General features: G+C 37.4%; 1 protein-coding gene across 1 annotated transcript in view; it reads right to left on the bottom strand.

Annotated features, from left to right (window-relative positions):
* Positions 1-17,940, bottom strand: part of Ahr (aryl hydrocarbon receptor) — a 43,483-nt gene that overhangs the window by 12,782 nt on the left and 12,761 nt on the right. The window contains exons 3-6 of the mRNA XM_045136034.1: positions 9,198-9,301; positions 5,531-5,620; positions 3,231-3,354; positions 1,087-1,217 (exon numbers count right to left, since the gene is read on the bottom strand). Coding sequence (XP_044991969.1) covers positions 1,087-1,217; positions 3,231-3,354; positions 5,531-5,620; positions 9,198-9,301 — 449 coding nt within the window. The remainder of the gene's footprint in view (positions 1-1,086; positions 1,218-3,230; positions 3,355-5,530; positions 5,621-9,197; positions 9,302-17,940) is intronic.

The following is a 17,940-nucleotide window of genomic DNA, read 5'->3' as shown; positions in this document are numbered from 1 at the left end:
TCCAGGTCCCACATAAGCCAGATACACAAAGTGGCTCATGCATCTGGAGTTTGTTTGCAGTGGCTAGAGGCCCTGGTTTACCCATTCTCTCTCTCTCATGTCTGGATTATACAAATGAATAAAAATAAATATTTAAAGAATACCGAGGGAGAAGGCTGGCATGATGGTGCACTCCTTTAATCCCAGAACTCAAGTGGCAGAAGTAGGAGGATCATCATGAGTTTGAGCCCACCCTGAGACTACATGGTGAATTCCATGTCTTCCCGGGCTAGAGTGAGACCCTACCTCAAAAACCCCCCAAAATAAAGAAATAAAAAGAAATAAATATTCCAACAAACACACTTCTTAACAATGCTTATTTTAATGTATATCTGCATCAAATTCCTGATGATTCACAGCCAGAATATACAACACACCGCGAGGTCTCTCTGGTGGCTGGTGGCCTGTACTGCTAAGGTTTCTGTTAAGAGGCCAGATCCACTCTGACTACTGGGCTACATGGCTACTGAATATATCCCACGTAATGTGATTTTTTAAATCATGAATATCATTATTTTCTATGGCAGCTATTGACAAGGACAAGGTTTTCCAATGAAGCAGGCATTAAGCACCAAGATAGATTAAAGAAGGCCTACAGAATTCTGAGACCTAAAGAGATCATAAAAACAGGTAACATAGAAGGTACCAGGTTTTTTCACTCAATTCTTAATTCATCCTAAAAGACAGCGGTTTTTGTTTTTTGTTTTGTTTTTCAAGGTAGAGTTTCACTCTGGCCCAGGCTGACCTGGAATTCACTATGTAGTCTCAGGGTGGCCTCAAACTCACAGCAATCCTCCTACCTCTGCCTCCCGAGTGCTGGGATTAAAGGCATGTGCCACCACGCCCAGCCTAAAAGACAGTTTTATGAGCTATGAAAGAGACTGAAAATCTGAAGTACCCATTTTTTAAAAGTTACGTTCCTTTATCAAACTATTAAGTAGCTTTTAAAAAAATTGAACTCAAATACAATCAAAGCAAATTGGTGACACTGAAGTCTCTTTTTTGCTTTCTAGGTCTCATGTGTAAAAGCCAGTAATTGAGCCATACCAGGAAACCAGATGAGTTATCCAGTAGACACCTCAACCTGCATACGAAGCACCGTTCCATGAATGAAGAATTTTCTGGAGGAAGCTGTTCTGAGCTATAATAAACTGCTGGATGTGAGAGGCCATGGGCTTCTATAGAAACAAACAGACAAAAACTCATGTTGCTTTTCGCTGTTGCAAAATCAAGTATTATGTAGCTAATATTTGTGTTGATTTTTAAGCTGGAGTGCATGTATTCTGAATTTAGAATATCATTTCAAAAATCACTTAAGGGGTTGCAGAGATGGCCCAGCCATTGAGGGGCTTGCCTTCAAAACCTAAGGACCCAGGTTTGATTCCCTGGTACCCAAGTACAGCCAGATGCACTCCAGACATATGCATCTGGGGTTTGCAGTAGCTAGAGGACCTGGTGTGCCCATTCTTTCTCTGTGTCTACCTCTTTCTCCATCTCTCTCCAATAAATAAGATATAATAGAATAATTTTTAAAAATTTAAAAATCATTTTAAACCTCAAACTGTAATAATACTTTAAATAACATAGAATTTTACTTAATTTTTGTTTATACTGTTTAGCTATAATTATAAGCTATTTCCATATTTTAAAACTTTTTGTTTACTTAACACTTCACAGATTTCTGAAAATACTGTTGGCATCAAGAAAGCTTCTTTGGCTGAAGAGATGACTCAGCAGTTAAGCCCTAACAATCAGGGTTCCATTCCCCAGTGCCCACACAGAGCCAGATGCACAAAATGGTGCACACATCTGGAGTTTGTCTGCAGTGGCTGGAGGCCCTAGCATGCCCAGTCTTGAACTTTTGAACTTCCTGCCTCCACTTCACAATTTCCTACCAGTGTGCACCACCACACTTAGCAAGGCCCATTCTCTCTGTCTCCCTTCTATCTCTCTCTGCTTGCAAATAAGTGCAAAGGGGCTGGAGGGATGGCTTAGCCGTTAAGGCTTTTGCCTGCAAAGCCAAAGGACCCTGGTTTGATTACCCAGGCCCCATGTTAGTCAGATGCACAACGGGGCGCATGTGTCTGGAGTTTGTTTGCAGCGGCTGGAAGCCCTGGAGCACCCATCCCCCCCTTTCTCCCTCTTTCTCTGTCAAATAAATACATAAAAATTAAATATTTTTAAAAAATAAGTGCATAAAAATATTAAAAAATAAAACAAGAAAAGCTTCTTTATACACACATATACTAGTTTATTTTTTATTGGGTGCATTTTATTTTTTAAATCTTTGTTTTATTTAACAGATAAATAGAAAGAGGCGAATATAGAAAGAAAATGGCAGGCCAGGGCCTCTAGCCACTGCAAACGAACTCCAGATGCAACTGCCTTATGTGGATACTAGGGAATTGAACCTGGGTCCTTAGCCTTTGCAGGCAAGTGCCTTAAATGCTAAGCCATCTCTCCAGGCCTTATTGTGTGCATTTTAAAAAAATATTTATTTATTTGAGAGAGAGGAAGAGGCAGAGAGAGAGAGAGAGAGACACTGGGCATGCCAGGGTCTCCAGCCACTGCAATGGAACTCCAGATGCAAGAGCCCACTTGTTCATCTGCCTTATGTGGGTACTGGGGAATCAAACCAGGGTCGTTTGGACTTTGCAGACAAACGCCTTAACCGCTAAGCCATTCCCCCAGCCCTACTGTGTGCGGGCATGCCAGGGTCTCCAGCCACTGCAATGGAACTCCAGATGCAAGAGCCCACTTGTTCATCTGCCTTATGTGGGTACTGGGGAATCAAACCAGGGTCGTTTGGACTTTGCAGACAAACGCCTTAACCACTAAGCCATTCCCCCAGCCCTACTGTGTGCATTTTTAATCTGAACAATTTAGACAAATGTCAGTTTCAGCTCTGTACATTCTTTCAAGGTGGAATGATAGTTATTTTCATAAAATATATTCCTGAGGACAGCAACATCATGCTGTGTGCAACTTCTCAATGGCTCTCATTTACCAAATATTCCTGAGGCCATAACCCTATTGTGACTGCGACCTGGATCTTGCCTATGACAAGACAGATGCACATTTTCCAATCTGTTCCTCTGTTTCAGCAAGGAGTCTTATACCTGTAAGCTTCCTCACCTCCCTTCACAGAATATTCAAAGACATGAATACAATCTTTTTGTAGACATTCCTACCATCAATTCCTTGTCCAGAGTCCACACTCTGTGATGGGTTCAGTGCCCAGTGTAGCTGACGCTGAAATTCGGCCCGGTCTTCAGTGTGGATGAGCTCATAGACACTCTGGTGGATCACATCAGACTAATGAAAGTTAACACAGGGGAAGAAGTGTATTGGTTAGAAATTTATGTAGTTTAGTAAAACAATTTCAAAACCTATCTAGAGTATGGGTGCCTGCTGGGGTCAAATGATTCTCAAAGTGCTCCCAATCACTCAAAGGAGGTCAAAGTGAGAAACTAGTATTGTAATTGATAAATTGAGTTGTCTGCCTTCATTTCACAGCATGAATGCTCTGGGTCAACTAGGGCATCTCTCCATTTCTTCAATGCCTGGTCCTCTCTCACTTTTCTATCCAAATTAGTATTTACTTTGTATTTCCTTCTCCATTCCATCAACCCTTATGGCATATTAAAGGAGACCTGTCTTTACTTCAAATGCTTCCCTCATACTCTTGCTTCTCAGCATTGACTACAATGCTGAGTTCTTAGCTTTTAAGAAACAGTTTTCTAGCTTATTTTTCACCAAATCTAATAGTATGAAGTACATTTTCCATCTGTAACACACACACACACACACACACACACACACACACACACACACACACAGAAAAACTTCATGAAACACTCCTCTTTGTGTGATGATGTTGTGCACTCTATAGGATTTTATTCCATTCCGTCCTAGCACCCAAAAAGAAAGCTTGATGGAATCTGCTCTGCCACCTGGATTACTCCCAACTAATACTTCACAACTTGCAGTATTTTAAAATGTCATCTTAATTTACCACCTATGTCAGATATGAATGTTTCCTTAATGAATACCCAGGTTATGTGTATGTGTGAGAAGAAATGAGTTAGAACATGACTAATCTCCTGAATTTTATTAACTGATATAAATCACAGTATCATGATCAAGATAGTTAAATTCATTAGATTTCAAACAGGCTTTTCTAGGGACATTAATATGCTTTTCTCAATCAAGGAAATCTAAAATGTAGGCCTTGGGAAGTAGCCAAATTCAATTACTTTAGTCATCTATCCTTCTATCTCCCTAGCATTAAATCATCTTAATGCCACTGATTTCCACAACCGCCTGCTGTGAAGCACACATTTTCTCTAACAAAATCGTCAGTGGTTTTCTAGGGAGTGTGTTTAGGAAAACCTACAGTCTCTCTGTATGTGTTAAGCAGCCGGTGGTATACAGACTGGCAGCTTTGTGCTATTAGCAGAAACGCAGTTCATGGGCATATGACCTCCTGAATTGGAACACCTGGGAATAATGCCCAAAGATTTTATCAAGTGCTTTAGGTGAGGCTTGGAACATAACACTCAGAGAGCCAGATCTTTGCGAATACCAAATATTCACAGATACTGACAATCTTCTCTCAGATCCTATCAGATGTTCTTGTCCCTCAAACATGGCAAATGTTTCACAACTCCATTTGCTCACCATCCATCCAAACCTTTTAAACATGCCAAAGACTGACCTCCTTCAAGGACTTTCCTCCTACTGCTTACAGATCTTCCCACTTACAGGTCCTCACATTCACTCATCGGGGCACTACACATGCTTTAGGTCCGTTTCAATTCATTTCCTTTGGGGCATTTTATATAATGCGCATGAATCAGAATTAAAAGTACAAGTGTCTTTACAACACCTTCTTCATTGTGTAACTGTGATCTATCCTCTGTGATCCATGTTATCTGATGGCAAGTGTTTTCTTGTCTGCTCCTCTAGACAGTCTCTCTGCCCAAGTTTCTCCCCCCTCCTCATGCCATGTTGAGAGTGCTGAATGCATGAAAAATGTCATGTACGTATGTGAGAAGAAATATAACCACAAATCAAAATATCAGTGCTATAAATTCACAATACTGGAAAACACATTACGGCTGGAGAGATATCTCAGTGGTTAAGGTGCTTGCCTTCAAAACCTAAGGACCTGAGTTTGATTCCTCAGTATCCACACAATGTCAGATGTACAAGATGGCACACACATGCATCTGGAGTTTGTTAGCAGCAGCTAGAGGCTCTAGTGTGCCCATTCTCTTTCTACCTGACTCTCTCTCTCAAACAAACAAATAAATAATATACATATTTTTTAAAAAAAAACATTAGCTGCAAGTGTATTTGTAACTCTTACATCATATATGTTAATTACATATGGAAATGATCACTTTGCTCATAAATTATAACATAAACAGTAGAAACTTCATATTCTAAAGCAAAATCATTTTGAATGACATGAGGAATGTATATTTACTTGCTGAAAGCCCAGATAATCCTGGATGGTAGAAGACACATAAAACACCAATGCATCTGTGGTGACAACCAACACAAAGCCATTGAGAGCCTGCGGGGGGAAAGTAGTAAAATTAGTGATGGGAATGACAACCGTGACACACAGATAGTTAGGTAAAGGCTATTACCTTTATCTTTGAAACATCATCACCTCCAGGTGATTAAATTATACCTTGCAAACACACCACACATTTGTTGAGTAAGGAGGGATCTATTCACACCTCTGACTCAGCAGAGAGAAATTTAAGAGTTGAAGCCCAATATCATAGAACACTGGTGGTTTCTTTTCCCTTCATGCTTCACTTTTTTAAACATGCCATACCTGCTTGATAACATCAACTATGTAAAAATTATTCACTACAATCACACTGCTTTTTGACAGAGGAAAATAATAGTAAAAGATGATTACTAAAACCTTAAGTAAAGAAATTTAAAGGGGAGATAATTTTTCAGGTAGATATTTCAGCACTGATATAGCTTAAAATTTGGATACTTGCAGAGAACTACAAAGCCTATTAAGACTTTACTGAAAAACATAACAAACACAAAATATAATATATATATAAAATATTTAGCAAATGAAATTACTCATTAACTTTAATGTAATTATGAACATACTCATGTTTAAATTAATTATGTTTACTATTTCTACTTGTTTTGTCTCACAATCCTTCTTTTTCTCTTCATCATTTTTATATAGTTATTTATTTGAAAGAAAGAGAAAGAGGCACATAGGAAGATGGATGCACCAGGGCCTCTAGACACTGCAAACAAAATCTAGACACATGCGCCACCTTCTGCATCTAGCTTACATGGATATTGGTGAATGGAACCTGGGTCCCTAGGCTTTCCATCTCTCCAGCCCTTTCTCTTCCTCTTGCTAGCTTATTACCCCCTTTTTAATATAAATAAAAATATTATTATTATCATCAGTAGTAGTATTTATTATGATTTTTATTGTTATCAGTGGTAGCATTTATTATTGTTATTAGTTTGATATATAGCAGTACTTATTATTACCAATAGCATTTATTATGATGATTAGCATTATTATCTGTAGCAGGAGTATTATTATTATGATCTTTTAGGTTATCCTTATTATTTCCTGTTCTTTCCTTCTTCTCATTTAGAAGTTACTCCCTTTTCTAGTCCTTTGGTGTTATTCAAGTTCAATATTAATTACTACTTTTACTCTCTCTTGAACAATAAAAGTATCTGGGATCACCTTACCTATCCATTGTTAGGTCTTTTAATACTAAAAACCCTATTTCCTGCTTGCACTCAGTTGGAACTTGGTGTCTTCTTTGTCATGTGAACATGGTTTCACTCCTCCAAGACTCTTTCTTAAGTCCAGAGTTGCTTCTGCCACATTTAGAATCATGTGGTATAGAATCAGACAGATTTAGGCTCTCCTACCTCTATGTCTTACTAGGTTGGTAACTTTGGTTAAGCTACCTCTCCAAGCTTTAGTACCATTTCAAAAGCTGGCACATTCCTGGGTGGACACCATGACTATTCTTAACCCAGTGCCTGGTCTGAGCTGGCACTCAGTCAGTGAAAGGTTTAGTACTGTAAGGTTATAGAGATAAGCCAAAATTAACCTAATCTTTCCTTGAGAACCACAGATAGCTATATGAATAATTAATTTATTCATCAGCTCCCCAGTGGATATATGTTAAGTCCTGGGGCCTAAGAGCTACAAGTATCACCTTCTGAGCTTATGATGCTAACAGTGCAGTGGGTATCCTAACATCAGAGAAGTAAATGAAACATAGCCATTATCTTCTCAGTATAATACTTTGACCTTCAAGATGCTTGCTCTTCTATCAATGAAAATTTGATTACAATGATAACATCTATTATTAATTGCCCTTTTCCCAAACCTTTTTATGATTCAACTGGCTTAATTATCTCAGCAAATAATGAGGCCAGGCCATAGAAGAAACTGAGGTGAACAACAGAAGAGTAATTGCATAAAATCAGTCAGACAAAAGCAGAGCCAAGAGGTAATCTCAGGGTGGCTCGTTGGTCTGTCCACGTAACTATGACAACACTCTGTCTTCACAGTGATTGCAAACGGAGTCACAGCTGTACTCTACAACTAAGATCTGAGGTCATTAACTGCAGAATTCTTTTGTTCTCCTTTCCAGTGTGTGCGTACTATGCATTGTATGCATGTACACACATACATGTGGTACATCTAAGGTTATTGCAGATGCACGCACCCTGTGCACACGTGTTGAAGCCATAAGAGGAACAGGAGGTGTACCATCTTACTTATCAGAGACATCGTCTCTCGACCTGAAGCTCACAGTTTTTCAGTTACACTGGCTGGCCAAAATGCTCCAGTGATGATAATACTCCCGCCCTCTTCAGAGCTGGGGTTATAGGCAAGTATTGTCATGCCTGGGCTTTTTACATGGATATCAGGATCAAACTCAGATTACTCTTACCCACTAAGCCATCTTCTCAGTCCCTAACTGCAGATTCTATATAAAACACACCAGTATCATAGGGATGAAGACTGAACACTTAAAATATTTAGCTGTCATAGTCAAAATGGAATATTCTTAAATCTCTGTTGAAAGCAACAGACAATACTTATCGTGGTATTGTGTAATTACAAAAGGATCTCCTTTCTAGAGAATACTATCAGATGATACCATCCATATTATTTAAAATCAGGCTATATTCATTCCGGCAGTCACTGAATGATCTAAAGGAACTAACAAAACCTTTGCTACCGTTTGTCACAAAAGCAAACTAAATTCTTCTATTCAGTTCGCTATAAACTGAAAATGATTGTGTATGACAATTCACATGTTCATTTTATCGAAGTAAATAAGTATCTGATAACATTGAAGTAAATAAGTATCTGATAACATTAAAGAGAACCAAGCACAGTATCAGTTTTAAGAGAAAGAAAACGTAGCTTAATTTTTTTAATAAAAAGATAGGCATACTCATACACATCTAAAGCCCATTCCTTCTAAAATACTTTCATTATATTTATTTATTTCAGAGAAAGAAGCAGAGAGAGAGAGGGAGGGAAAGAATGGGCATGCCAGGGCCTCCAGCCGCTGTAAATGAACTCCAGATGCATGTGCCCCCTTGTGCATCTGGCTTATGTGGGTCCTGGGAAATTGAATTTAAGTCCTTTGGCTTTGCAGGCAAATGCCTTATTCGCTAAGCCATCTCCCAGCCCTAGCTTAATTATTTTTTCTAAATGCTTTTGCTAACAAATTTCTACAAAGTCTCTAAATTCTAAAACATAGAAAGAGGGATTAACAATGGTGGGAAAAGCTGTAACGTGTAAAGTCACCAATAGTTTGTGAAAATGAAATGTAACGTGAGATTATATATTACAAATAAAATTCAGATTAGGAGCAAGTTTTAAATATTAAATTGAAACTTCAACTTTTTAGTTGAGGTACATTCTTGAAAAGGTGTCCCAAAGTCTATGGACAGATACAAGGAGAAAGATGAGTTTTCTACTTAATCCAGTTTCTACAATTCCATTCAATCATGCATTGAACCTAATCCTAAATGAAGTAGTGAGGGACTGATGAATGTTCCAGTTACAATAGTAGCCACCCTTATTCAAAAGAACTACATTTACTACAACTGACCTGTAGTAAGAACTCCCCTTCACACAAGTCCAGGCCATCTCTGAATTTTGTTCTACCCTTATCCTGGCCTCCATTTCTGTCAGCAGGGGCAGATTTTAGTGCAACTATAGGGGAAAAAAAGAAAAAGAAAAAAAAATGGCGCAACAAGTATGTTTTTAAACAAGCAGTATTATAAAACTATAACAGAAACGATCTGAATACCAAAAAGACAGTGTGAAGTATTGTATGTATGCATAATTCACAGTCTGAGGCAGCATAACAACAGAAACAATTATGACTATGGTTATATGGCTGACAAAATTTACTTAAGCATTTGATCATGCACATTCAAACATTATCTAATTTTTAAAACATGTGGTTAGTATAACAGACAGAATCAGATACAAATCTTAGCTATGCCATATGCTAAATGTGTAAGCTTTGAGCCACCTTCCTAATATGTGAAATGGCAATTAAAAAGAAAAATGAGCCCATCCTACAAAGTTATGAAGAGTAATGAGAATGAATGTGAAATTCCTAACACAGCAGATCAACAGTTACAAATCCAAGCATTAATTAGCAGTTTTTCTGGGAGTTAAAGATTGCCTTGTTATTAAAAAATAATCTTTTAAATGCTTTGCATATTTTTATCTTTACTCTTCTTCTGACCCATTTTGATGTGATATTTGAATACTAACTTGGCAGCTCCCTCAAGACTTACTGAACAACATATTTAGGAGCCAAAATAGTCGGGCTCAGGGGAAAGCAAGATTGACCAATCACCAGGCTTCTCTCAGTTTGAGCAAAGCAGCTCATGGGCCATTCCCGTGTTTGCACTGTGCTTTCTGGTAAATCCTCACTGCACATATCACACCAACGTCCATGCCAAGTCCTCGCCTTTGCACAGGCTGAAGGTTATCTCCCTCCAAGAAGCAGCCAGAGCTTGGCCTTTGTGTAGATTTGTCCAAAGGCCAGAGAACAGATTTCCTTGGACCAAGAAACAGCTGTGAGTTAAATTGATCCAATAGCTCATCAAGACCAAAAGGAAATACTTAACATGCTTATCACTAAAACCTAGAAGACATCATGGCCTCCTATTCCTTTCTGACCTATGCATTACACAATGTTGTGTGCTCTTAGTAGCTGAACTTGTTGGGATGCACTAAAACCTATAATGCTAAGTTAAAGCAATGACATTTCCCTACTTTTCCAAATATTTCTGTATTAGGCACAATTTAAAAGTTATATGTAGTATGACCTGTTGTTAGAAAAAAACAAAATCCAACAAAATCCTTGATATTAATACAAATTAAGTAACACAAGTTAAAAACAAATAGTGTCAAATATGAAATGTATAAACTACCACATTATCAAGAGGAATCTCTTCATATTAATTTTTAATAAATAAAATTGGTCTCAGGTTCAACTAGCTACTGACAGAAGACAAGAACAGATTATGAAGAGTTAACCTCCCAATCACTGATGGTGAATATGAAATCAAAGGAACTATTCATTTCAGACTCATATATGGTTCATTCTATGTCTTTATAACTAGACATTAGACTTTGCCTTAAGGGGGATGTGTAAGCTATGAAAATAAAGAACTATGAAACAAAGTAAAGTAAGAGTTAAGAATAAAAATGGGGGCTGGAGAGATGGCTTAGTGGTTTAGGCGCTTGCTTGCAAAGCCTAAGAACGCACATTTGGATCTCCAGGTCCCACGAAAGCTAGACGCAGTGACGCATGCATGCGATGTCACACGTGTGCCAGAAGAGGGCGCACACATTTGGAGTTTGTTCACAGCTCTCATTCATTCTCTCTCTCAAAAATAAAATAGTAAAAAAAGAACCAAAATGAGATCTACAAATATTATAGGAACTTGGGAAGAGAAGGAATAAATAAGCACAAACACACTCCTAAATAGCAATGCGCCTAGTTCTAAACACCAGAAGAGCAATCTTTAGTATGTATGACAAAGGCATTTTGAGGAGATGGTTACAGGAGGGTTCTACCATACACCAACCAATACTTCTGCTCCCTCTACGTCCATCCTTAGTAAAAGGCTACGTAAATATTGTGCAATGCTGAGTCCAGAAGCAATGAGGACACCTACTTCCCACGGCCAGGCCAAAAACACTGCTGGGCCTTATCAGTAACCTATTTCTGTTTCACAACTCCATCTCTCTACTCACACAAATGTAGTAGTTACCATTTACCATTTTATGAAGTTTCCCATGAATGTTTGGTCTCACAGCTATTACCTCTCCTTTCTTAAGCTCAGGAGAAGCTATCGTAGATGTTCTCCACTTGCCTTAGAAAGCACTGGAAGGTAAGATGGTGACAGGAGCCTGTCACAAAAATGGCTTCCTAGTATTTGAGTGATTTTATTACTCAGTAATATGTGATGCTGAGCCCACAATCTATGCCCAACAATTCCTCTAGATTGAATCTCACTTACTGTCCATATCAATCTTACGAGACTAGAACAGTTATTCTTGGAAACTAAGAATTAGTGAGGTTAAGAAACTTCCCCACAGTGCTAATTTTAAGTGGTAACATCCTGATATTAAAAAAAAAAAAACCAAGCAAATGACCTGTGTGTGAGTGATAGCTCGCAACCTCCCACACAGTTCCCATTGTGCTCACTCATCTCTCTCCTTTAGGTGCGTCGTCTAGCACTTCAGAAACCACGGATGAGCATCTAAACCACATACACAAGCAGACATACAAGACTCTTCAGACAGCACAGTCCTGGAATATAGGGCAGCTTAGAGAAATAAAGTACAGTCTCTGAAGACCAGTTATCTAGTTATCTGCTGATTCTGTTAATGGGGACACATCTGCAGTACTGGAACGGACACTGTGGAATCCGCCCCATTTCACCCTACCATCGTCCAAAATGACTGGAATACAAAATAGTATGAAATAGGAATAGTGAAATGGCAAGATATTGCAACAATTTCCTCATCCAAAGGCCTATGGAGCAATTATACAATTCAATTCAGAGGTGAATCTAACTGGTGGAATTTAGAGTGCAAATACAACATTATCAAGCAACTATAGTCCACACGACTCGGTCATAATCCCATGTGGATTTACCTAATCCATCTTTCCTAATGTGGTAGTTTCCTCTCATGCATTTTAAGCTCAGATTCTCATTTCTCCCTACAAGTTAAATATTTCCTCTTTAAAAATGACTTGGGAGATGGCTTAGCAGTTAAGGTGCTTGCCTAAGAACCCAGGTTTGATTCACCAGTACCCACATAAGCCACATGTACAAAGTGGCACATGCATCTGGAGTTCATTTACAGTGGATAGAGGTGACCTCTTCTCTTTCTCTAATAAATAAAAAAAAATTAAAATGACTTGAATTTTTGAAGAGGGACAATTCATGAGGAAGAAGTATCATGTGATTGTAAACTATATTTTATTACTAAAGTTTGTATTTCAATAGATGTATGGCATAATATATTTTGCTAGGAAAAGCTATGTCTTTTGATAGGACCTACTCTGCTATAAATTCAATTTTACAATGTTAATCATTCTCTTTATTACTTTAGCTGGGAAAGTTAAATTCTATTCTTACTTTATGATAGCATAAAAGAGAATAATTGCTTGTAAAATTCAACAATATAAATAAACTTGTATACAAAAGAAAGGGTTAAGTAATGCAATATTTCTTAATGTTAGGAAAATATGCCCAGTTTAGTTTATATGAGTATATACAAATAATATAGTAAGTGAACTTAGAGGAAGCTTTTCTATAAACCTTGAAATAAAAGACACATCTTTACTTTAGTACACAGAGTTTCCCTTTGTAAATGAGTTGTTTTCACAACTTAATATACTAGCCCAACAACAGTAAACTGACCCTTAGATTTAATTATCCAACTATGAGTAAACAAATGAAATCAGAGTTTCTGACTAAAATTCATTTTCAAAAAAGAGTCAGAAGAAAAAAATTAAAAATAAAGAATCAGAAGCCTTTCTAAGGGCAGGATTTTAAAATAATACATAAAAGTATTTCTGAAATATCATTTTTAAAAGCTCACAACATAAATTTATGACTGTTCATGCCAAAGATCTTATAGCCATGGTTACATTAGCTGACAGACAAAGAAAAATCCATTAATCAATTAAGAACTAAGAAAAAGAGGTTGGAGAAATGGCTTAGCAGTTAAGGTGCATGCCTATGAAGCCTAAGGCCCCAGGTTCAATTCTCCAGGTCCCATGTAAGCCAGATGCACATGGTGAAGCACGCATCTGGAGTCTGTTTGCAGTGGCTAGAGGCCCTGGCGTGCCCATTCTCTCTCTCTTATAAATAAATAAATAAGTAAATAAATAAATAAATATCTTTACATAAACAAAGAAAGAGCTAAGAAAAAGGCAAAATATGCAATAAAATGCAATGAGTTTAGGCTCTGGTTGAATTTCAAATATTTTTCAATGATTTTTTAAAATATTTGTTAAGCCGGGCATGGTGGCACACGCCTTTAATCTCAGCATTTGGGAGGCAGAGGTAGGAGGATTGCTGAGAGTTTGAGGCCACCCTGAGACTACATAGTTAATTCCAGGTGAGCATGGACCAGAGTGAGACCCTACCTCGGGGGGGGAAAAAAAAAAAACTTGTTAAGGCAAATAAACACTTATTTAAAATGTCCTCTATCAAATTTGATAAGAAGTACTGTATTTAAGCCAGGCAGGATGGTGCATACCTTTAATCTGAGCACTTGGGAGGCAGAGGTAGGAGGACTGCTGTGAGTTCAAGGCCACCGTAAGACTACATAATGAATTCCAGGTCAGCATGGGCTAGTGTAAGACCCTACCACGAGAAACAAAACAACCAAAAAAGTACTATATTTACTCCATGAATTATAAACTATAAAACAGGACATCTGATAAAAAAGGAAGATTACTTTTTTTTTTTTGAGGTACAGTCTCATTCTAGCCCTGGCTGATCTGAAGCTCACTATGTAGTCTCAAACTAACAATGATCCTCCTACCTCTCAGATTAAACTTGTGATCTAAAGAAATCAGAATGTTAAATGCAAAAACCCACAATGTGAGTACTCACTATATAAGAAAGTTCTATTTTCTTTTTATTCATGTTTAAATCTACTTGGATTTTGTTAAGGTTTATAAATTTCTAGATGTATAAACATTTTAGCTATAGAAGTTGCACATCTTACAGTTAGATTTTTATGTCTTATAATGACAACTCAAGGAAAATACATAATTAAATGATAACATAAGATGTATTAATGCTATGGGAAAATATAATTTAATAAACAACAAACATTTTACTAGATAATTTCAAATATGCTGAACTGCTATGAAAACAATTTGGACATTCTTAGAATTAAGACACTGCATTTGCTATGATAGCAACACTTTTGTAGCTGATTCCTATATAACTTAAAAATCATAGCAGCACATATGAAATTATAGAATTCTCATGAGTGTCAATGTTGATATGTGAATCTCTTAGATTATAATATTTTGAGCCTAAAGAGGAATTTACTTTGCTCAATTCTATTGCTAATTCTTGGCATATAAACAAAATACACAGAATTTTAAAAAATAATATGGTTTTAAAAAATAACAAAAATAGATAAAAATCAGATAAATACACTCATTGATAAGGAATAAAATAATAACTCCTTTCAAAATCTAACAAACTTTAAATGTACAATTAAAATAACTTCAAAAGGAAGACAATGTGATTTTTCAATGAAATATATGAAGTCAACAAAAATCCAGGAATAGTGATGAGGTAAGATAATGTTAGTGTCCCATGCCTCACCTTTCACCTAATAAACAGTGGACAACCACATCCAATAAGGAACCTGACATTCTCTTCCTGTAGCACTTTTAGACTTCAGGAATTCAAAATGTTCTACCATATAAGTCATTTTCCCTTTCCCAAAATGGTGATTATTTTAAGCATGTATGATGTACCAAGACTCAAATGTTTTCGTATACTACCTAGTTTTTACAAAATAAGCACAAAATTACATCCTATACAAATCTATAAATGTAAGACCATGACATTAGAAAGTAATTTCCACAAATTTGGTTTTGACAGAAAATACTAATCTAAACAAAAATTACCCCCTGCCTTAAAAGGCTTCTTTCCCATAAATTAAGCTTATAAAGCTCAAATACAGAGGTTTCACAAAGATGAGTCCATGATTTAGATATGGTGAAGGATGTAAAAGGTTTCATAGTAATGGCCACACATTGTAAATGGTGTAATATTCACCATGAAAATTTTACTGAAATAAATGCTTCATGATGTATAAATCCTACTGCAGTCACAGAAAGAAATATTTTTCTCCCAATTTTGCTTTATTTTATTGTTGTACAATTTGAACAGAAAAAAAAAATTCCTGAATTTTAACTTTTCCCCTAAAATTAACTTTTGGGAGAAAAACAGCAGACCAATTTGAGGTTGGAGAGATTGTTCTGTCATTCAAGTGCAAGTTCGGAGATCTGGCTTTGATTTCCAGGACCTAAGTGAAAATGCCCAGGGTCTTGTACTCCCACAGCAAGGAAGCAGAGACAGGTAGCTCCCTACGGCTTGCTGGCCAGCCAGCATAGCCTACTAGGAGAGTTTCAGGCTAATGAGAAACACTCTAACTAAAAGGTGGATGGTGTTGCTAAGGAACAGGGCCAAGGTTGTCCTCCACGCTGCCCTGCACACACACTGGCATGCCTGCTCATACACATACACACATGGTAGAACAATCTGAGCACAATATTTACATGCTGAAAATTTCAAGAGGTAATGAGGAAATAATTCAAAATTACTCTTCCTAAAAATAAATCATTACCTAATGATTAGATTGATCAAAAAAGCCCCGTCTCCACTATTAGATATCTCTTAAGAGGCATGACACAGGAGGAAACAGTACTTTCCCTTAACATCAGTTAATTTCAGACTTGGATGCAGCTACGCAATGCCTAGCCTCCAAACACAAGCTCCTATTGACCATCATCATTAAACTTTAAATACTACCTATCGCAAACATAATGTAATAATTGAGCTTAGTACTCTAATAGTACCAGGTAAACTGCTTCAAACTTTTACCTGCCAGCAAAATGACTAAATCATATTAAGTATATAAAAGTTAAATTTTGTAATGTTTCAATTAACTAGAAGCATATTAGCATTAATGTCATACCTAATACTCAACAGTCAATGGTTGCAAAGTCTGAAAAGACAAATCCAAGTTGGATTATTTAAACTTGCAATAAATAGATGTATTTTCTTGGAAAAATATCTATTGTTGTAGTAAAACTCGAGTTTCCTTTCTACCAAGATTGTATGATTACACGTTTATATTGTCCTTTCCGCAGGAATTTACACACCCCCTGTGGGCATCCTGTTATTCATTGTGAGCTTCCCTTCCCCTCACCATGCTGCTCTCCCAACAGTGGGACAGGAGATGTTAAGTGCACAAAAGTCCTGAGAGCAGTTGGCAAGCGTCCTGCTGAGGATTTAGCATTTGCTCAGTTCATAAGGGTATTATCGCGGTACTCCAAAGTTCTTCATTATCCACTGATGCTCCAGAGGAGACTGGACAAGTTTTTGTTTTGTTTTGTTTTAACTGAATTTTCCCCCTCACCTTCTATCCAATTCTCTCTTCTTCAAAGCTGCCTCAGGAACTGTTCAAGGTGTATACACACCTCTAAAACCCAAGATCAAACATTTATATTCTTCCTAAAACTTTATGTCTGAATATTTTTTTTTTCTTTCAAGGGCAAAGCAAGCAATTTGTAAAAACTAGGACGAGGCACAACTGAGGCAAGGCTAAAACATATTGTTAGAATACGGTTTCTTGGGTTTCACAGAATACAAATGGAACCACCATTTGAGAGGCACATTCTATAATGTACGTTTTAACAAACTTTTAAAAAATATTTTATTTACTTACAAACATAGAGAGAGGGAGGAAGAGAAAGAGAGACAGAGAGAATGGGTGCATCAGGACCTCGAGCTGCTGCAAATAAACTCTAGATGTGTGTACCACCTTGTGTACCTGGCTCTATGTGGGTAATGGGGAATCAAACATGGGTCTTTAGGCTTTGCAGGCAAGGGCATTAACTGCTGAGCAATCTCTTCAGTGCTTCACCTAAGTTTTATGGACACTGAAATTTGGAACCAGCAAGGTGAAGAACCTGAAATTAAGGATAATGAAACTGATGCAGAACTGATACAAACTGGTAATAAGGTCCCATTGCCAAATACACTGAACCAAAATGAAAATCAAGTCATTACTGAGGAGTTGAGAAAATACTGTTAACAGAAGAGGACCCAAGATGAACCTTGTTACACCGCAACATGGATTATAAAACAGAATTGAATAACAGGATGCATGTATGACCGTGCATGTAGGTGTGAATACATACATACACTTGTCTAGCGGGTGGTGATGAGTTACTCCTTACATAGTACACTGGTTATTCTACAGTACCTTCAGTTCTGCTCTCCTGCTTTCACATGGGACAACTTCAGCATTTTGTTTTTGTGTGTGCATGGGTGGGAAATGCACATGCATTCATTTGCAGGGGCCAGAGCGGAACATTGATGTTCCCCCTCTACCACTCATCCATGTGTATCCTTGATACTGAGTCCCTCAACGAATTTTGAAGCTTGCCAATTGTGTAAGCCTCCAGTCTCTGCTCCCCATAGGACTGAAGTTGGAGATGTGTGTGTGTGGTGGCCACACCCAGCTGTTCACATGGGTGCTGGGGAATTGAA

Source organism: Jaculus jaculus, chromosome 16 (assembly GCF_020740685.1).
Source record: "Jaculus jaculus isolate mJacJac1 chromosome 16, mJacJac1.mat.Y.cur, whole genome shotgun sequence".
Classification (NCBI taxonomy): domain Eukaryota; kingdom Metazoa; phylum Chordata; class Mammalia; order Rodentia; family Dipodidae; genus Jaculus; species Jaculus jaculus.
Note: the sequence above shows the minus strand (reverse complement) of the source record. Positions and strands in the feature narration are given on the sequence as shown.